Raw genomic sequence first — 21242 nt, 5'->3', positions numbered from 1 at the left:
GCTTCCTACCATTTTTGGGTTTGTTTTTCTTACCTAAATTTGGATCTTGAGCTCTCAAAGCACGCAAAGATCATGCTCTTTAAGAGATGAGCCGATCTTGCCATCCCATCGCGTTTGCGTAAGCCATCCGGGAAGAAGATAAGGTTTTCCTTTTTTCTTTTCTTTTTTTTTCCATCCTCCGCATCTGGCGGCGAGTGACCGGGAGGTGGACCCCACGTGGCCCACATGGCAGAGAGGGTTGCGCCTCAAACCGGTGGCCCACAGGTCAGCCTCCCCATCCACCTCCGGCCGTTAACCGCTCCGGGCCGCAAGACGGTTAGCGAAAGGACCAGCGTCGGGGATGGCGTCCACGTCACCGCATCCGACGGTGGAGATCGACCCAATCAAATCGCGCATCACACTTGGGCTTCCGGCTTTGTATAAAGCCACTTCGCCCACTTCCCACTTCTTCTCCTCCTCCCTCCCCTATCTCCTTCGTCTCTCTCTCTCAACTTCCACCACCGCATCGGGGATTCCTCCTCCCCTCACCTCATCGCCATGTTCCGAACCTTCTCGAAGCTTCGGGAGGCGGCGGCGCCACTCACCGCCGCGGCGGTGCGGAGGTGCTGCTCCGGAGGCGGCGGCGGGCGGATCCGCGCGGAGGCCAATTGCCCGCGCTGCGCGGCCCACATGTCGGTCCAATTCTCCCTCCAGCCACTCCCGACGCCCCCGCCGGCCGCCGCGGCTGGTGGCGGCGGCGGAGATGGGTCGCAGAGCCATCACCATGACGGAGCGAGCGTGTGCCCCGCGTGCAGCGCGGCGTTCCTGTTCCGAGCGCACCGGATCGAGCCCCTGCGCGGCGCGTTCCTCGAGATCCCTCCTGGCGTCGGGGGCGAGGACGAGGACGCCGCTAGGGAGGGGTTCGCCGATCGGATCAGGAGGATGATATCGGAGCGCCCGCCCGACGATTTCCCGATGCCGCCTCCTCCTCCTCCGCCGTTGCCGCCGATGCAGCACGTCCCGCCGCGACAGCGGAGAACGCCCCGGAGGAGACTGAGGGAGGACGGAGGAGGAGGCGGTGGCGGAAGCAGCGGGGATTCCTCGGGAGGGGAGGGTACGAGCGCTGCACCGAAGAGGGAGTGGTGGGGAGGGGCCACCCTGGGAGAAGAGCTTCCCACGCCGCGGGAGATGTGCCGGAGGCTCGACGAGTTCGTCATCGGGCAGGGGAAAGCTAAAAAGGTATACCCATTTCAGCCCAATTTCGTGTCGTTTGGTCTAAATTGAGGTGAGATCCTTGTGATTTGGTGCGAGTGTAGTCGTGGGCGATGCAATGTGCTTCCTTGTACAGCCCGGTACGAACAACTTGGCTTCGATTAGGTGAATTTTCAGGTGTTCAGTGAGCGTCTGTCCGAGTACTTGTCTGCTTGACATAATTGAGTGAAATCATGTCTGTCCAGGGCAATGCCGAAATGCACTGGACTTGAAATGCTACCAGTTCGTGCCTTAGCTTAGAAGTCACCGCTCTTGTTTTGTGGTTGCTTGCCGGTTGGTTCTCAAATGGCTCCCAATTTTCACTTATTTTGGTTTGGTAAGAAGGTAGTTGGATTAAATTTTGTTGATAAATTGTGGAAATAGCCATCACTGAGTCAAAGCTCTGGCTTTTCCCACTTCATTAGCTTCAGACCAAAAGGGCATGCTCCCTTGCCATGAAGCTAGAACAATAAATTCCAACAAGCAAAATCTTAAAATTCCATTTGTTTGGTCTAGGTTCTTGAAGGTGCTTGTCAAAATTGGGTGAGCTTTTGTTGATTCACATTTTAACTGTGTAAAGGAACCACTGCGGCAAATGCAGTTCCTTCATCTTATTATGGTGCATTAGCCATGTACTGTGGCTGCTTTTCTAGGTGTGCAGTTCATATAGTAGCTCACATCCTATCTGCGAATTTTGGTAGAGGGTAGAGACTGCAGGAGTCCCTACAAGAGTGAGTTCTGGTGATTGAGAAAATGATGGCTGAATGAATGCAGCAGTTGCATGATAGATCTCCATCAATGCTGCAGATTGCAGATCAGTAGCCCCTATTGGATTGGCAAATTATGTGGATGACTGTTTGATTTTTAATGATATCATGCTGTTGGTGTGCATGAATGTGCCATGAACCAAATTTGGCTTGAGTTACTCGTGCTATTTATAAAATCTGCAGATACCAGATTTGGCTCTTTTTGTTGGTGGCTTGATGCAGAGCATCTTGTTATAATGAACTGCAAATACTTTCGAACAGAACTTCACTGTAATAAGTACTACCTTATGATTCTTTTCTGAGTCAGATTTAATTTTGGCTTACTTATCCTAACACATTTTTTTAAAAAAATTTCAGGTCTTGTCGGTAGCTGTATACAATCACTACAAGAGAATATATAACGCGACTGTACAGAAAGGGTTAGTCTTTGTCTTAGCATGTCTGCATATTTTTGCAATTCTATGTTCTTATTTTTGATGCATGCATATGCTGCTGCTGTATCCAGGTGTTCCACCAATTCTGGGTGGCTAGACGCTGCAAGTGATGATCAAAATAACATAGAAATAGATAAAAGCAATGTGCTTCTAATGGGTCCAACTGGCTCAGGTCAGTGATTCTAAAGAAACCTTCCATATATTTTATATAACTTTTGCAGGAATAGTGGACAATGTATGAATAGATTTACTTTAAGGTGTAGCTGGCAGTGACATCTCTCTTCATGTTATCTGCTAACAGGAAAAACATTACTCGCCAAAACACTAGCACGCATTGTAAATGTACCATTCATTATAGCTGACGCAACATCATTAACACAGGCAAGTTTACTGATTTTAAAATGTGTTTAGGGAACTTTAGATGAGGGTATAAACTAAAACTGGCAACATTTTGCAGGCTGGATATGTAGGTGAAGATGTAGAGTCGATACTGCAGAAGTTACTAGTGGTATGTTTAGCTGGTTAATGGTTATTAATGCTTTTCCTTCAGTCAATTAATTGTATTATACATGTTCACTGTTCAGAAAGAAATTCAAGTCTATTCCATGAACCTCTTAACGTTCTGAATTTGTTTCCAGGCTGCTGAATATAATGTTCAAGCTGCCCAACAAGGGATAGTGTACATAGACGAAGTAGATAAGATAACAAAGAAGGTACATATTTTCTCTTGGCTGAGTAGCCTTTTGACTGAGAAGTTTCTCACCAACCACCATATTGCAGGCAGAGAGTGCAAATGTTAGCAGAGATGTATCTGGGGAAGGTGTTCAACAAGCACTGTTAAAAATCCTAGAAGGAACTGTAAGTGATCATGCATGTTATTGGTTCACCCTTCTTATCATTCCAATGCTTGGAATAATTTCTATTTAATTGCAGTGGATAAAATAGTAAAATATGAATTGTCTTTGAATTACTTGGACCTCTGATCAAATGACTGTCTATAGAAATTAAAGTGTTCACTTTACATGCATTATAAGGCCAAGGATTTGATTTATCAGGCAAGGAGTAGGCTCAGTGTAGTGCAAACCTATGCAACATCGTCATGGATTTTACAATAACAGCTGTTGTACAATGGATTGTCAACATGATCCTGATCTTGTTCACCTTTTTGCACTCTCTTGTAATTCACAGGGTAGAAATGGATGAAATTTACTAATTCAGTGGTAACTTTATTTTCTATTGTACATTTATGTAGAGGAGATAATGTAGGATGTTGACTGTTGTTTATACTTATATCTTATACAGGTTGTTAGCATTCCTGAGAAGGGATCTCGCAAGAATTCCCGCAATGAGAGCATACAGGTTACATACCCCACACGCCCTTATGCATTTAGTATTATATGGACGCAAAATGATCACTTAATAGTAAAATATTGAAATATTGTTTTTGTGTGTGTGTTTTTTGGGGATGTATACATAGTGAACTGAGAAGACTTAAAACTTGGAAAGCTTATTTTAGTTGTCAACTAGACTTTTGGTTGGTGTAAAATTGTCTCCACTCATTGGTTCTCTCAGAGAGTACTTTTTGATGAGAGATTTGTTCTGGTCCAACAAAAAGTACCTCGAGGTACCGGTACCCCACGGTACCAAATCGAACCAACGATCGGAAACAATTTAGTAACGTGAGGTACCGATACCTCGAGGTACTTTTTGCTGGACTGGAGCAAATCTCTTTTGATGATATTAGCAATGATCCACCGGCTGTTATATCAATGTCTAATAGCACAAAATATTTCTGTCTCTCGTTCTCTGCTCGCACGAGCAATGTGAACACTTGAAGGTCATTTCTATGTTGAGGGTTTTTTTGCGTGACAAGCCTATAACAGAACCTCATGCTATCGCAGATAGACACAAAAGATATTCTTTTCATATGTGGTGGCGCTTTTGTCGACTTGGAGAAGACTATTTCTGAAAGGTCTGCAGGTTTAATGATTGTAGTAGTCGTCTATTCCACAGAAATTGCACTTAGACATTTAGTGTCAATCAATTACTTGTCATTTCCATGTGGAGTGCGGACATTAACTCTGACATCTTGCACAAGCAGGCGCCAAGATTCATCTATAGGTTTTGGGGCACCCATTCGGATAAACATGAGAAGTTCTGAAGTGACTGATCCAATGGTCACTTCATCATTGTTGGAATCTGTAAGCATTTTGGAACCTTTGGCTAACTGAACTCCTTATGGTCTACTTGGTACCACCAATACCATGGAGCTGTGTTTCATCTTAAAAAAACTATCACATGGTCATGAATACGAAACCACGTGCTCCTTTGGCAGGTTGAGAGTGGCGATCTTGCAAGATATGGTTTGATACCAGAGTTTATTGGACGCTTGCCCATCCTAGTTAGTTTGACAGCTCTCAATGAAGATCAGCTTGTTCAGGTTAGCTTGTTCAGGAAGACTTATGCAGAGAAAAAAATATGCATAATGTTGATGGTTTATGCCTTTAATGTCATCTTAGTTCAAAATCATGTTTATTCTTCTCCATCACATAAACTTCTATGGCCATGAAGAAATCTATTTTATGTATTCTTTTGTACTTGCCTGCTGTAGCTAACTGAAATGATTTCATCTGCATTCAGGTTCTTACAGAACCAAAGAATTCTCTTTCCAGACAATACAGGAAAATGTTTAGCCTGAACAAAGTGAGTTCACATGAACTTAGGTGATAGGCTTAAGGTTTTCTTATATTCAGTAATATCTAATCCTCAATCTTGTTTTTTTCCTTCAGGTTAAGTTACACTTTACTGATGGTGCACTTAGAATAGTAGCCAAGAAGGCTATAGCCAGAAATACTGGTGCACGTGGTCTGAGAGCCATCTTGGAAAGCCTTCTATTGGAGGCCATGTATGAGGTAGCGTTCTATTGTTCTGTAAATAGTGACACAAAGCTTAGTTATACATTCTGACGCTTCTTTTAATCAGATCCCAGACGAGAAAACAGGAAGCGAACGAGTAGACGCTGTTGTGGTGGATGAGGAGGCAATAGGTTCAATTGATAGGCCAGGATGTGGAGCCAAAATTCTTCGGGGTGACGGTGCATTGGAGCAGTACATAACAAACACTAACATGAAGAATTCCATGGTAGGATACTTGATACAGTTCACTGAAAATCTCTTAATTTGTTATCCAATAGATCAAAAGCAATTAACTCTTCATTAAGTTTATCTCATAGTTGATATGGAGGAATCGTATGTAAAATGTTATAGGCTTATAGCACTGTAGGTGAATAAACAGAGGATTCGACTTGCTTCGCCGGGCCTAATATCTGTTTTCACTTGCAGGAAGCTAACGAGGGTTTGGCGGGTGAACTTGAAGATGCATATATGATGTCAAGATTTGTTAGCTTGTAATTAATTTGACCAACTTCATTCAACATGTAACATGGTCTCCCCCTCACTCACATCACAGCCGCTTGTTCTCTTACCATTTTTTTCTGTAATTTATTTTTGCTTGTTTTCTGACAAGCAAGTCTATAGCTCAATTTGTTGTAATTCATGTAAACAGGAGTTGCTTTTCATTGAGCAACCCTCCTGCAAAGTAAATTTGCCCCTTCTTTTTTTCTGAAGCCACCAACTGGGCAGTTTAGTTATTGGCAAAAGTATAAAGAATCCTACATACCATTGTTTCCTAGTACATGATATGGTGCCATTTTCCTGACATGATAAGCCATCAACTGGGACAGCAAGTTTCAAGTATTATCTGTGAAATAATGTAATGATGAATGATTTGAATGTCTTTGTTATGGATAAAGTAATGTAAAACACCTGAAAATCAGATGAAGTTCTGATTCTTTTTTCACGATAACTGAAAAGAAAATTTTAGGTACATGAGACTGGTGTTTTCATATAGCCATGTAAAATTTGAAGATCAAACTAAATATCAGTTCATACTTCGAACAGATCAAAAGAAAAACAAGTTCTGCATGAACCACATGTTCAGGTTCAGGCTTCAGACTATAGAAGTTGAGATCCTAGTGTGTTGCATAGTGGGCTTTATGCAGCCCAAACGCCATCTCAGGCGCGTAAAGCCCAAAGTGCACGAATCCCGATGCAAATCGGATGGTGATGGGGCGGCCTAACGCGTCTCCTCTCTCCTCCTCTCCCCGACGCTTTGCAGTGAGTCGCTGGAGAATAATCTCGGAAGGGTCTCCCTCCCTCCCACCTCCTCATCCTCCTCCCCTCCTCCGGTGAGCTCAGCTCCGGGAAGCGCTTGCGGTTGCGCGGGAAGCGCGCGGGCGAGGGAGGCCATGGCGTTCGGCGGCAGGAGGGGCTCGTCGCGGTGGGGCCTCCCGGTGGTGAGGTCGGAGGCGCTCGGCAAGCTGGGCCCCTCGTTCGGCATCGGCGCCGGCTGCGGCGTCGGCGTCTGCTTCGGCCTCATCGGCGGTAGGCAAGCGATTCGCCATCCATAGCCATCACCCGCGCTCCTCCTTCCTCCTCCTCTCGGGCACCTTCGGTAGGGTTCAACAAGGTGTTCGCGAGGGTTCTAGCAGGCTTCGAACTGCCTAGGCGCGCGTGATTGTTTCGTCCCGCTTCCCTCTCCAATCGGGGTGAGGCGAGCATGGGAAGTGCAAGTGCTTCTCTATTAGGTTTGTCCGGCATGAGCAAGTAGGTTAATTATCGGTGTTTGATTTGGAATTCTGGTGCTATCGCTTATCAGGTTAGCGAACTCAAATGGAGTAATTGGGGATTCTCTTATCACTGACACTTTCCACACTTCTTAAGCACGTGCACTTTCTCTTTCTCAGTGATTGAGCCATAGCCCCTAAATGTTGGATTGGAGGATTCTGGTGGAATCGGGTGTTTTGCCGTACTGTGGAGATTTCTGTGAAAAAACTTAGTGTTCTGAATTGGGCATACAGGTTTGATTCGGTCCATGTGAAAACCTGAGTTTATTGCCTTGGTAAACAACAGTGCAACCATCCAAATTTTGGATGCGGATGACTGATCATGAAAACTTACAACTCCATTGAAAAAGAGAATTAGATGGCATATCCACGGAGAAAGGTTCTGCGGAAATATTTGTAGACTTGACATGCCATGCCGTTCTGGTGCTTAACAAATAAATCTCGGCGAAAACTTAATTATTAACTGTAATACAATTGGAAAGTACCAGTGGCAGACTGGCACTCCACTTGCTAAGAGCCATAAGTCTTCCATCCTAGATGGGGAACAATAATTTAGATGTGTAAAGGACACTTCTGATGACATCAAATGTATCCATCTAGCCTAATAAGGATAATATGTGTTTGTCAGGACTTAAAACGTCTGAAAATCACACTAATATTGCCGTTCCAGATTGCCCTCCTCAGAGCAGTTTCTTTAAGCCTTCAATATTTCATTACATGACCTCTATGTTAACAGTAGTAAAGTAAGCTTACTGTGTAGTCATATTGAAGCTTGACCCTTGAAAGGTTGATGTTCTCTGCAATTTATGATTGCATATCAGTTTGTATGACTAAGATTTAGATTACTACGTGTCCTGTACATTTTGCTCATTTTTGGCAAAAAAAAAAAACCTTTTGTTCCATGTGCCAGCATTGAAGGTTGAACTGTTCCTCTTACTGTAATAATTAAAACTTCTTTTTTACAAAATTTACAGTAGAAGATGCTGTCCTCCTGAATATTCAGAAAGAAAATGCAGTTGCAAATAATAAACTATGTAGGAAGGAACTATGTAACTAAACCACATCTGATTTTGCATATGCCGATCACTGACATTGCTTAATCTCCCGTGATCTTGTTCTGTTCCCCCTCACTTTTATGTGGTTGAACAGGTGCAGGAATTGGGGCTGGATTCCCTGGTTTGCAGTTGGGATTGGGAGCTGGTGCTGGATGTGGGATAGGAATAGGTTTTGGCTATGGTTTTGGAAAAGGAATTGCATATGATGAGAACGGGAGATATTCAAACATCAGGAGATCATTTCAGAATTCCAGAAACCTTCCTTACGAGTAAGCAATCTCTATACAATCAACCTCAGCTCCTATTGTTCAACATCCTTACATCATACAATGGATTTGATCTGCCTATGTGTGACGGTGTGTTGTTGGAGATATCAAAAGGTCTGTACCTACTTTTGGTGGGAACTTTGTTGAATGTGTAGAAGGATATCAGTGTGGTCGTCCAACTGTTTTTAGTTCACTGTTCCTACATATAATTATAAAATCGACTAGCACGTGTTACCTCATCTTCATGATATAATTATCTTAAAAATCCTTTGCAGTGAACAGTTTGATATCCTATTTGACGAGATGATGGAGAGCACCAGGAAGCTGATCAAAGCGACATCAAAGGAGATCGATAAGTGGAGGCGGATGTAGATGAAAACAGCAGTACAGCACATGAATGAAGAAGAGCTTGATATCCACTAATAGCTTGAAGCAGTACAGCACGTGCCTAAGCGGGACTGAAATGAACCCCTTGCTTGCTTGATGTTACAGCGAATATGTTTTCTTCTTCAGGGATTCATGAGATATTCTGTCAAATATTCTACACCATTGGAGCCCCAGAAGTATTAATCTGCAACACCATGTGCGAGGAGATGCAACACCATGTGATTGCGACGCCATTTCGCATTGAAATATCCCCCATGGGCGTCGCTGTCGGTATTCCGTGCTCATCTGCGGAAACGCTATCTGTTTTCGTATTGAGAAATTTTGCAGAACTTACCTTTCAAAGGCTCAAAACACTCTAATCCTTCCATTACGTGTGCCTTTGTTGACTAGCAATAGCAAATGCTGTTTGTTTCGTGTTCTTAACCTCGTCTTAAGCATGCCACTTTGTTCAATTAGCTATAGCTAGCTTTGCTAAAATACTCCCATATTTTGGGCTCAGTAACATGAAAGTGAAATCCATCATAGATGATATATATTACTCCATCCGTCCTAAAATATAACAACTTTTAACTCTCAGGATTTGTCCCAAAATATAACAATTTCTACACCAACATTCTCTTCCCAATCAATCATAACTCTCTACCATTCATTTTTCCCATATACCTCCACTAACCTTCCACCATTCACTTCTACCTACTTTCTTAGTAACCATGTCCAACGGGAGTATTTATTAATTAATCGATGTCTCCTACCCTCATGGGAGAGGTTTGCTATTGAAAACCGTCAATGTTAACGCGGGCCTCGAATTCAATATAAGAAACTAAAATTGGATGGGCTTATTATGAATTTGGACATGCTTCATAGTAGTAGAAAATATCCGTCCTAGATTCTTGTATTTTGAGACGATAGTAATACACGTCTGGTTTAAAAAAGAAAACAAGGCAATTCTAGATTATAGGGTCATAATTTCCCAGCACTTCCGACAGTGAACCTCCTTAGGCCTCGTTCGGCTAGGGGGTAAAAGGCTGGGATCCCGGCCTATTTCCCGGCCTCGAAGGGGAAGCCCACCACGAGGGAGGAAAATCCCTGGGCTGCTCAAAACTCCATTCGGCATAGCCCGGGAAGGTAGGTTTCCCGGCCCAATACACCTCTAACCCCAGGGAAATCTGTCCACCACCCTAGCTCGTGGATTGAATCCCCTACGGTTGAGCCGCGAGCGCTTCATCTTCTTCTCTCAGTGAACGCCGCCGCCTCTCGCCGCGAACGCCGGCGCCGCCTCCTCCTCTCACCGCATCCGTCGGAGCCGCCGCCTTCAGACGGATCCACCGACGCCGCCTCCGTTTCTCCCCGGTGCAAGTGCAAATGTCTTCCCTGCCGCTGGCGCCGCCTCCCTTCTTCCCCAGTGCCGGCTCCTCCTCCCTTCCTCCACCACCGCCGCCGAGGATCTCAGGTTCGTGCTTCACCGTGTGGGCACATCCTTCTGCTAGCCTAGATCCACGGCACCAGGTTCGTCCCTTACCCCTCTCCCCGCTGCTGTTCGTGTGGCAAGATTTGCTGCCACTGTTGCTCCGTCCGGCTAGCATCCTCCAAGTCCTGCAAGGACCTTGAGGGCATCGACATCTTCTATTAACTCATCCTAGAACCGTCCAGGTATATCAAATTTCATCCTTGCACAATCATTATTCCCTTTCTTGCTTACTTTCTTGCAGTAGTTGTAATGGATAGAATATGAAGTATATATATCATGTGATTTAGTCTTGTAATGCATATTGAGTATTAGCTGGAAGGTAACCTGGCAAGAATTTATGTCAAATGCTTTGTAATGCAATTTAGCTTTGTACTAATACATAAGGGGAATATTATTCCAACCATCAAATGCTTAGCTTTGGAATCATGGGTTTTATTTATTGCCATTTGTTTTGAAATACAATATTTTCAGTTCTCAGATTGCTGGATTTCAAGCTGCAGCCACCAATTTCCAGCGCCCATCTATTTGCTAGCAGTACTATTTACACAAGCTATTGGATTAGTAACCGCACTCGATGATGTATGGAGTACAACATATAATCTTTTTAGGAAAGGAGCTTGCACAACAGATAATGCTTGCTTTTATAATAAATTTTGCACTTTTTGCTGGTTAATCTCTATAGGCAGCCACTTTAGCAAAAAAAAGTAATGACAAGTAAATTGTGCACTTAATTCCAGCATCTTGCCATAAATTGTATCACTAATTCTGCTCCTATTGCTATTCAATTTTTAGGTGCTGCTACTGCTGTTGCTGTTGATGCTGGCATGCTGCTACTGCTCTGCTGTTGCTGTTGATGCTGCTGTCTCTACTATTCACCAATTTTTAGATGCACTTAATCTTAGTTATTCAGTTTTTAATCATGTTGCTGCTCTTGCTAATTCTGTAGGAGTAGATTTCTTTTTCGTGGTCAGGACCAACATTTCAGCATTGTGTGTGCTTGCATGTAGTGCACTCACTATTAAAGTCTGTCAGCCAAAGTGAATTAGCATGAATTTTTGCAGCCAGTTTTCAACATTTTACTATTTTCTAGAATTCTAATAATTTTCTAGGCTTTTTTGTACTACTCATATTTTTGCTTATAGTTATGTTAATCACATTTTTTTCCTTTGGCAGTGATGAAGGTGCTCATTGCATGAAGATGGAATGACAGGAACGCCAACTTTAGACAACTAGATTTATAACCCTGTATTGTCAATAGAGCAGTGTTATATGCAAGTTTATGTACAATTAGTATTTGATGTCAACTTCTATAGATTTAATCCAGTTTGATGTCAACCTCAGAGTTTGATGTGAACTTCAGTTTTAGTCTAGTTTGATGTTGCACGGAGTACAAAATGTTGTGCTGTTAGATTGGGCAAGGCAATTTTTTGTGATAGCAAGTACTAATTACTTGTTCTCCTTGTTTTAACAGTTTCTGATGTTTTCTTGACTATCGGAACAATTATCTGATTACAAACAGAGACCTGCAGTCAATTTTTGGTTATATTTTCAGATCTTTTAGTCAGTTTTCAGAATGTTTCTGATTTTCTCCATTTTTTTTACGGTATTTTGAATTATCTGTAGATTTATTTTTTTGATCTTGTCATACTATTTAAATTCCGAAATTTTCTGTACATTATTTCGTATTTTAGCAAAAGCTTCTTTATTAAGGCTGCAAATGCTATTTAAATCCTGAATTTTCACTTCCCTGTGATGCAAGCGAAACTTCCAAATCAGCTAAGCCCATGGTGGAGGGGTATTGGAAAGGGATTGGGTGCAGGGAGGGGATTCACCAAATCCCTGCCTGGTGATGATTTCCCCAGGGAAAATACTACACACGGGCCGAACAAAGCCTTAAGGATGTGGTTAAACACCCACGGAATGTTGAAGTGCTCTTCTAGCCAAGTCTGCCTCACTCACTCTCCAAAGGCATACCATCTTTCACCATCAGTGCTGATCAATGTCATCAAAGTACTCCACCACAATTTTAGTAGTAAGTTGGAAGATCAAAAGGCATCACTGCAATCAGTTTCACCAAGGCACTACTACTACACCAAATACCAATCCGGATGAATTGCAGTTCTGCGCCAGCTTTAGGAAACCTGACGGAACTTCAGACGAGAAAAAAAAAGGAGTACTAGTGTACTACTGTTGTTCTTCTTCGCTGGAACTTCACTACCGGACCACATGGAAAAAGAGCAAGATGATGGCAGGTAATCTAGGGCAAAAGATCCATGACGTTTTCTACTACGTGGCTACTCTGGCAAAAGGCGTGAAATGGAAAGCCTGCACAGCACAAATGATTGAGATTTGAGAGAGAGAGAGGTTCAGAGAAAGCTTTTTTCTCTTTCTTTCTCCGGTGGTCATGCATGCATGCAATGCCAGATCACCCCTCCTCCCCACATGCAGCCATGGCCGCCGGCACTTTAATGGCCAAAACTGCCACCGTGCACATGATCTCAACCACAGCATCATGCCCAGCAAACATGGAAAAGAAACCACTCATCACTCGTCACTCTGTCACACATGCCAGTGTATCACATTACCATCATCTTCTCACTCCGTTCCTCCAAAAAAATCACAACTCACTATATTTAGATATATCTATGTATCTGAGAACATAGATATATCTAAATATATAATCAGAAGTTGTTTTTTATGAAACGGTCACATTACCATCATCTTCTTCCTCGTTCCAAAAAGATAATCAACTTCTGACTATGTATCTGAACATAGATATATCTAAATATATAGTCAGAAATTGTTTTTTTATGGAACAGTCATATTACCATCATCTTCTCCCTCTGTTCTAAAAAAATAATAAAAAAAATAATCAACTTCTGACTATGTATCTGAACATAGACTATGTCTAAATATATAATCAGAAGTAGTTTTTTATGGGACGGAGGGTGTAATAAATAACATGGCCAGTCATGCAGACAACAGTAGAGACTAGTAATAGCTGCTTACAATCGTCAATGGAGAGTTAATCAATCACCTTGATGGAAGCTCACCTCACCTGTGGCCATGCGGAACAAGAGGAGACATGAAAACGACATTGTATGAATGCAAATAATCATTAATGGAGGGTTGTCTCTTCAGCTATACTTGCTTCATTGCTTGGCTGTCTTGTACTAAGCACTAGCACACAAGAGCACCAGCCCCTTTGACAAATTACTACTATTTCTTTCAGGTACACCGACAAAACCTGATTATTGTCCGACACTTGGGATCCCAATTCTTTCTAGATTGGCCAAACCGGGCCTTGTTGTTAACTTACCCAAACCAATAATGTTAATATTCAGAAGTCAGATGCACAAAGAATAAATAATAATACCGTCAAACATCAAGCCCACAGAGAGGATCATTCACCCCCAAGGATGATAAAACAAGGCAGATCATGACAGGCATAGGCCAGCAGCACTGATGATCCCAGCATATGCATCACCAATCATCTCCAGCAAAGCACAGCAGCATGTGATCAGACATAGAAACCATGACCAGATTTGGAGAATAATAATGCTTTCGGAACCGAGATCACCGCCCTGTTTTCGCGCGCTTCATCCCGGTGGAGTTGAAGGGGGATACACTGGGGCTCAGGTGAGGACTTGGGCTTTCCTCTCTCAGGGTGCCATTTAGAATGGCCAATTCCCTCAGTTGTTGCTTCTTGTAGTAGTCCATTGACTCATCCTGGCAAAAGCAGGCCAGATAACACCATATTAATATTTAACATGATGCGTTTAAGTTATCCAAGATGATGACAGCGAAGAAGAGCGGGGGTGCATACAATTGGTTTGAGAAGATCCTCTAGGATAGTCACAGCTTGGTTTAGACGGGTATCAATAATATCTGCCGGGAACTCTGCTTCCACAAGCACATGCAGCGGTTCATTCAGGTGCTCATACCCAGGTTTATCTCTCAGCTTGTCCTCCTGTGTTAGAAAAACATCAGGGCATTAAGCTCTAAATAAACTGTAATGTTGGCTGGATACCTCTTCATGTAGAGGCTGGACCAATTTCCATTATCAGAAAAAAAAACTATTAACTGTATTGTGAAAGATAGTTCGCCTCATCCCACCAAACCATAAGCATCATGTCATTAGCATGCCCTAGACCAATATCTGGGACAACCGAACCCCAGCAAAACAACCTCAATGAAGTTCGAGCATTGATATCAAATATTTCTGGGCAATATACTAACAAGTTCATGATAGAAATTACATACTTACTGAGCCTTACGTTGCAGCTCATAATACTAGAATATCTATGCTATTGACATTGAAAATAGAGCATGGGTTTTTAACCTTAACTAGCATGATGCACAGCTCCTTCTATGTAACTATTGTTGTCTGGAGATTGTAATCTAATTCTAAGCCTTTAACCATGCAATTAATTGTATTTAATTAAGTAATGGTTGTATATCAATATGGACCAGCTGCAAGTTAAGATTAATTGCTTATGATATTGTAACGAAACAGATTAGGCGACATAATGATGACCATGAAAGTGAGAATGTCCTCTTTTTTTAATAAAACCTATATAATAATTAATAACAAAAACAAGTTACTGCCAAAAAAGTGTTTTTAACCAAACAATCATGTTAGAACAGGGGAATTACAGGGAACTACAGTGTGCATTTAGATACCTTAACAGAATCTTTCACTGAACCACGTCCCCGAATATAAACCCTACACTGGGTTGAAGCTTCAACTCTTTTGAGGGAGTTACCTCGTGGCCCCAACAACCGACCAACAAAGTTGTACTGAAAAGCAACAAAAGAGTGCAAACCATTCATGATCTGGCATAGCAAGAAAGCTAAGGGAAAGCATGAGAAACATTAAAAAATCCAAGCGTACATTAGGATACTTGTCGACAGGAACATCTAGCCTCACAACTTTCTTGACAACAGGGGTGCCAGTAATTGCTGGAGGACCATTCCAGCCCATAGATGATGCTTGCAGAACCCTCATATTCTGAAAAAGAAAGAACAAGACACCGTTATACGATGAGAGAAGCTTCAAGGGTTGATAAGCCATGAAGTGCCATACTGCTATGGGTGTGAACCTGTAGTCCATGTCATGAACAGAGTATAAAAAGGCACTTATTCATGCAACAACTCCTCTGCATTAATTACGTGGCAATATATAGAAACAACATATCCAGCATGGAGAAATAATGATCATGCGCTTTCAGTAATATAACTTAGGGCACACATGTTATTTGAATGCATCAATGAGACATGCAGGAAAAAAAAAGTCAATGATAACCAAAAATAGCCAGAAGTTGCATTACCTCTGTTTGCATCCCTGACCATCCCTCCAGATCCATTGGCTGACCATTCACTGGGAGGCCAGGTAACCTCAATGGGCTACCATGCTCGATTCTCTCAGGATCAACAAAATTATGGTTAGGTGGCAAAGAAGACGCCCGCAGAATCTCTGCATCAAATGAAACATGATCATGATGAGAAAATGTTGGTGCAGCCGCTTATAATAGTTTAACAATGGCAGTGGCAGTATATCTGCTTCCTATATCACGGAATGGGTGGGCGGTACAAGTTACATTGTTAGATTTGTATAATAACTTGAACTACTGTAGTAAGGATATAAAACACTTCATTCAGTTAAAGAATATGAATACAGTGCAGAGTGGACATTCTTACGATGAAATTTTTGGTTGACATAAATGCATCTATCGTACATAATGAAGTCGATTACATGCATTGTTAACGTAGCCTCTACTGGAAAAATCAACTTCCTGTGAATTATCTCAGGAGTAGACAATAATATATGTGGTAAGTGAACTGACCAAAAGAACATCTAGCCAAATGTATCCTTTGTAATATACTCTTCTTCTGAGTTCTGATCTATCAACAGTATGATACCAACCCCCGCAAAAAAAAGTATGACCCTAAAATAGCTGAGGTGACCATCAAGACGTCATAGCATTTACTATAACTTAACAATCTGCAACCTAGACGGCTCAAAGGTGAACTAAAGATAGCAAATGGTGGTAACAAAATATACTACTTCATCAGGGCATTAACAAGATTAGGTTTTTAAACTGGTAAGGACCTATATAAACAAGCAACATTACAGTATTCACGAAAGCAAAGGAAACCGACCTTGGTTCAAGAGCCTGGTGCAGAAGGGAAGAACTTGTACAAATGGAGCTAATTTCTGCCTCTCGGCAAGCAACTCAGCCAGATATCTGCCACACAAACAATCTCATCAGTATAACACTAGTTACTCTGACTTTACTATTTCCATGAGAGAATTGAAATAATTAAACAATATTCTAAAATATAGAACCGTAAAATAACTATAAGCCCACAATGTAATAAACTCAAAAATAAGAACTTTAATAAGAAATTATACAGCAAGATCCATAAAAGAATATGGAGTACATGCGGCTCTTAACAATGAGCAATCTATTACACACAAATTTTACATCAAGCATCAGCCAAACAAACAAAAAATGGCTCTATCTATTCCTAATAGCCATCTTCTACTACCCTCACTTGCAAATCTATCAGCAAGCAATCACGAAAAGCCCTATTTCCACAGATCACTCCTCCACCAACATCGGCAGCATTGATCAATGCCAAACATCACATCCAGAAGGTCAGAATTACGCAGAAATCTCCACCGATGGCACCCGAATCTCGTACCCCCTCATAAAGATTTCCAGAAACAGGATCAAATACCTAAACAAAACTCGACCTAAAAATAGAGAGGAAACCAATCGCAGGAATAAAAAAATAAAACAAAATCAAGAGCACGAAGCATGAACCCACCTCTCTCTTTCAGAGGAAGAATACCTCAAAGAACTGAGGGGGTGAGGAGAAGAATGGACGGGAGACGGCGAGTACTGCAAGGGCGAGGGTGGCGGAATCCTATCATCCATGGCTCCCCAACAAGCGGAAGGAACAACTCAAATACTCTCTACAAGACTTGCAAAGATTGGGGGGAAAGACCAAGAAACCAAGAACCGCAAAATTCCAACCCCCTAAGCAATCAAGAAAACCAAGAACAAGAAGAAGAGCAACCAACTACTAATCAAGATATGGTGTGGAGGCCCTTGAAGCCACAAAGGAAATCTAGAAGAGATGGGAGATTTCCAAGAACCAAAGAGAAGAAGAGATATGTATAAGGGATAGATAGATGGGATTCTTCTATATGAGAAGAAAAAAACAGGAAGGTAGTAATAGTTGGGCAATCAATGATCACAAGCCCAGGCTGTGCAGGGTTGGCAGCAGCTCTTGGTTTTTGGTTCTTGCTCTCCTCTTCTTCCTCCCTTTCTCCTCTCCACCACAGCACACACCCACAAGGGGGAGGAGAGAGAGGTAGAGAGAGAAGGGGTGGGTGGGAGAAGGGAGGAGAGAGAGGTAGAGACAAACCCAAAGGAGGGCTTTGGATTCTCTCTCCCTGCAGTATATGTCGCTGAAATCCAGATGATTGAGGTCTCTCTTCTTCTGGAGTTTCCCTCTGTAATTTTCACAATTTTTTCTCCTTTTGTTGTTGGTTATGCTACGTGTACCCAGTAGATTGTTTTTGAAAACTAACAGGGAGAATTTTTGTGTTCATATACAAACAAGTTTTGTGGACCAACGGTTTGAATAGATGGTGCTATTCTGACTAGTTCATTAACATTGAGATCGACAATAGGCGATTTTATTACTATGAAAACACACCGTGCTAAATATTTAATACTACATTTGTTTAGAAAAATTGTATTTCTAGTTATACATATAGAGAACTATTTCAAGAACATTTGCATCTTAGTCATTCATGTAACGTAACTCATTCTCATGATTATATTTTGCACTTTTTTAGTCGTCGCATTCATTTGGTGTTACATGATAGGTAATTATGTCAAAATTTTCTTTGTCATTCATAAACACAATAAATATACAGTTAATGGTCCATTTTGTCTTCTAGCTAGCATAATATTTGCTCATTAACTCTTCACCAAAAAGAAATGCTATCAAGTACGCCTATGGAAGATGATTGTTGACAATGTTGTTTGCTCTAAAAACCGGTTACATTTAGCAACAATAAAATTATTTTCTTACGCAACAGTTGTAACTTGTAACTTGTTACTACTACAAAAGACTTAAACATGCTAAAGACTTAAACATGCTGTTACACATTTTCTTTAATATAAATAACGAAGTATACAACACCAATCCAAAAGAATCCAAGGCTCTTAAGCAAAACCGCAAAACTGAATGAATGCCACCTAATATAACTAGTCGGTATGCGGGGTTCAGCATTGCTACCTCAATAAATAAAGAGTGTTTTTGTCATAAGCAAATCCTCCTACAATACCACGGGAAACATTACGATGTCTCTTGTTTTTTTTGTACCCCTAGCCAAATCACACAAATTTAAAAAAATCCTCACCGAGTTAACGGAATCTTGGTGGCCGTTTGGGGACGGCGTTGACTCCTATAGTAGCAGCAGCTGAATCTGGACAGTGAAAACCGTGCTGCTCCGTCTCATCCTGGCCGTCCATTTCTCCAGGGCGATATTTCGCCGAGCAAATTTGGGTTGTTCCAATCATTGGTCTACGCTGGCCACCTAAATCAACCATTTCTTTCATTTTCTCTGAAATTGTTTTTTTTTAACCTAAGCTTTGTGCGGCCGCCGCTTCCTCGGAATTAGGCGTAAAGAACCATTAATTAATAAATATATTTTTTGTTCACATTTCTGATATATTTGTCATGGTAGTTTGCTGCCTGCCAAAGCATGCGTGTAACCACTGTCATGGGGTTGGCCTTTCTCATCATTAATATTTTTTGCTAGATTTTTTTTTATAAAAAAACCAGTACTCGATGTACTGATGGACACGTATACACACTGGATACAATGGGACAACAATACGGTGTTTTTTTGTATTTAGAAAAAAAAATATTGGCACACGCAGAACATGCATAATATATATATATATATATATATGCTAGTGATCAGCAGCCTGCGAAAAAAAACATGAGCTCCAGTTAGGCACCTGGCAGGAGGTAGCTAACTACCTGAACCGGTTTTAATTGAACAGCTAGCTATGTGTGATTTGTATTAATCATGACCAATCATGGCTAGATTAATTGTTTAATGCGAAGGCTAATTTATGTATTATCGTGTGCTCTATCACGGTGAGTCGGTGACCATGGCTGGAGACAAACAATAGACTGATCATGGCTGGACTAGCTAGGACGGCGACATGGCCATTACAACCATGCGACTTCCGGGGTGGAGTAATTTGTTTCTCCGTGCAAGTCCTATTTGGAGAATTAATTCGAGAAAGTCCTTAATTGTACTTTAAAAAAATTGAACAGAGAGATATCTCTCCAGACATTTTCTTTAAAGAAATTATAAGTATGTTAGAAATTAAACACGAAATTTCAGAGTTAAAATTACACACGCATTATCAATGCACTATCAAGTATCTGGTGCATATCAGGTCCTTAATTGTACTTATAAGATACATAAATTGAAATATAAGTTGTTATACCCGTTCATCCTATATAAATTGAGAGAACGGGTTCGCATCCTGGACTGATCGTCCTTTGTATTGGTAAAAGAACCTCCATTCCTAATAAAATCGAAACCAAAATTGTTTATTTGATCCATTCTAAAGACATAATGATAAATGTATAGTACATATTGGGTATTTGGTATCAGTACGGTATCACATATAGGTTCTATATCGCTAGCTATCCACCATAGGGTGACTAACTGACAATGTTCACATCCTTTAAAACAAAAAAATAAGTGTTTATATGTTGTCCAAGAAATCTCAGAGATTTTCTCTGCTGTAATTTGCCAGTCTGTCGCACACTAATTAAATGTAGAACTTTAATTGCATGATAGGGATATAAATATATAAATTAATATTTGTTAACGTTTAACCAATTAAGATAAGTGTATGATGGGGATGCATGCATATTGTAGGCAGGGGTGGTTTATATATATATTTAAAAGTTATCAACATTTTTTTTGTGCTGGGCAAATTTACCAAATTAATTGAGGGGTATATACTTTCTTAGGACTATTTTGAGAACCCACTATCGCCATCCCAATTCAGTGGAAAGCTTAACACATTGTAGCGTGCGTATGTGTTGTGTCCCACTGCGGAGGAGACACAAGCCTAATTAAGGTTCCTTAATCTCTTCTAAACCTTTAGAGAAATCATGGAAAATTTGAAGATACAATAAAACACATGAGCCTTTGAGCTTGTCAGTGTACACCTCCATTGAAAAAGATTAGAGCTAGAAAGTTGCCACCATAGCTAACCTCGTACTCTTTATGTAATATTACATATTAACTTTCCAATACATTAGCCTCATACTTGTCCTTTTCTTTTATTATACATTCTCTCTCCGTTTTATATTCTAAGTCATTTGACTTTTTTTAAGTCAAAATTCTTTAGGTATAATCAAATTTATAGAAAAATTAACAACATTTACAATACTAAATTAGTTTCATTAAATTTTACATTAAATATTTTAAATATATGTTTGTTTTATATTGAAAATATTACTATATTTTTCAATAAACTTGGTTCAAGTTAAAAAAAATTAAAAAAAATCAAACAACTTATAATATGAAACAGAATGAGTAAAATAGGCGACGCACAGATATCCCACTTTATACTATCGTTCAAATCTAATTTAACGACCAGTCAACCTTATCTCTTTTTAAGTACCTATAGACTTGCGTTTTAATACTACGTACTGGCTGATTGACTTTTGACATAACGCAATTCAGTTTCACTATCGCACGCTAATAGTACTCGTACATCATTCACCACAATAAATTGTACAGTACGTACTAATAATTAGATCCCTGATTAACGTTTGGTATGAACCCAATTTAGCGTTTACTATAATTCACAACGACTGTACCTAATAATTA

General features: G+C 41.0%; 3 protein-coding genes and 1 long non-coding RNA gene across 4 annotated transcripts; 3 read left to right on the top strand and 1 right to left on the bottom strand.

Moving 5' to 3' along the window:
• The first annotated feature begins 453 nt into the window (after nt 1-453).
• LOC4324891 (CLP protease regulatory subunit CLPX1, mitochondrial) lies at nt 454-6124 on the top strand. The gene is made up of 15 exons (XM_015778363.3): nt 454-1218; nt 2355-2416; nt 2503-2603; nt 2733-2812; nt 2889-2939; nt 3070-3144; nt 3212-3289; nt 3734-3790; nt 4333-4403; nt 4533-4632; nt 4767-4871; nt 5072-5134; nt 5221-5343; nt 5414-5572; nt 5773-6124. Exons 1-15 carry the CDS (start codon nt 538-540, stop codon nt 5839-5841), a joined length of 1875 nt encoding a protein of 624 aa, XP_015633849.1. The 5' UTR covers nt 454-537; the 3' UTR covers nt 5842-6124.
• A 492-nt stretch (nt 6125-6616) lies between these two features.
• Nucleotides 6617-9246, top strand: LOC4324890 (protein TRIGALACTOSYLDIACYLGLYCEROL 5, chloroplastic). Its single transcript, XM_015785662.2, has 3 exons — nt 6617-6873; nt 8265-8439; nt 8712-9246. Exons 1-3 carry the CDS (start codon nt 6738-6740, stop codon nt 8806-8808), a joined length of 408 nt encoding a protein of 135 aa, XP_015641148.1. The 5' UTR covers nt 6617-6737; the 3' UTR covers nt 8809-9246.
• A 769-nt stretch (nt 9247-10015) lies between these two features.
• Nucleotides 10016-11855, top strand: LOC136354799 (uncharacterized). The gene is made up of 2 exons (XR_010738595.1): nt 10016-10473; nt 11084-11855. It is a non-coding gene; the product is annotated as an uncharacterized lncRNA (long non-coding RNA).
• Nucleotides 11856-13388: 1533 nt separating this feature from the next.
• LOC4324889 (KH domain-containing protein At1g09660/At1g09670) lies at nt 13389-17695 on the bottom strand. The gene is made up of 7 exons (XM_015765695.3): nt 17126-17695; nt 16454-16539; nt 15622-15767; nt 15186-15302; nt 14975-15091; nt 14118-14261; nt 13389-14020 (listed from the first exon to the last, which is right to left on the bottom strand). The coding sequence occupies exons 1-7, from the start codon at nt 17233-17235 to the stop codon at nt 13868-13870; spliced, it is 873 nt and encodes a 290-aa protein (XP_015621181.1). The 5' UTR covers nt 17236-17695; the 3' UTR covers nt 13389-13867.
• Nucleotides 17696-21242: the final 3547 nt, after the last annotated feature.

This window comes from Oryza sativa, chromosome 1 (assembly GCF_034140825.1).
Source record: "Oryza sativa Japonica Group chromosome 1, ASM3414082v1".
Lineage (NCBI taxonomy): Eukaryota > Viridiplantae > Streptophyta > Magnoliopsida > Poales > Poaceae > Oryza > Oryza sativa.
Note: the sequence above shows the minus strand (reverse complement) of the source record. Positions and strands in the feature narration are given on the sequence as shown.

Coding starts and splice junctions, on each gene's coding strand:
- LOC4324891 (XM_015778363.3), top strand. CDS start 538: ATGTTCCGAACCTTCTCGAAGCTTCGGGAGGCGGCGGCGCCACTCACC. Junction 2,813..2,888: donor ACGCAACATCATTAACACAG/GCAAGTTTACTG, acceptor AACATTTTGCAG/GCTGGATATGTAGGTGAAGA. Junction 5,135..5,220: donor AAATGTTTAGCCTGAACAAA/GTGAGTTCACAT, acceptor TTTTTCCTTCAG/GTTAAGTTACACTTTACTGA.
- LOC4324890 (XM_015785662.2), top strand. CDS start 6,738: ATGGCGTTCGGCGGCAGGAGGGGCTCGTCGCGGTGGGGCCTCCCGGTG. Junction 6,874..8,264: donor CTGCTTCGGCCTCATCGGCG/GTAGGCAAGCGA, acceptor GTGGTTGAACAG/GTGCAGGAATTGGGGCTGGA. Junction 8,440..8,711: donor TCCAGAAACCTTCCTTACGA/GTAAGCAATCTC, acceptor AATCCTTTGCAG/TGAACAGTTTGATATCCTAT.
- LOC4324889 (XM_015765695.3), bottom strand. CDS start 17,235: ATGGATGATAGGATTCCGCCACCCTCGCCCTTGCAGTACTCGCCGTCT. Junction 16,540..17,125: donor TCTTCCTCTGAAAGAGAGAG/GTGGGTTCATGC, acceptor TTTGTGTGGCAG/ATATCTGGCTGAGTTGCTTG. Junction 15,303..15,621: donor GGTCAGGGATGCAAACAGAG/GTAATGCAACTT, acceptor TTTCTTTTTCAG/AATATGAGGGTTCTGCAAGC.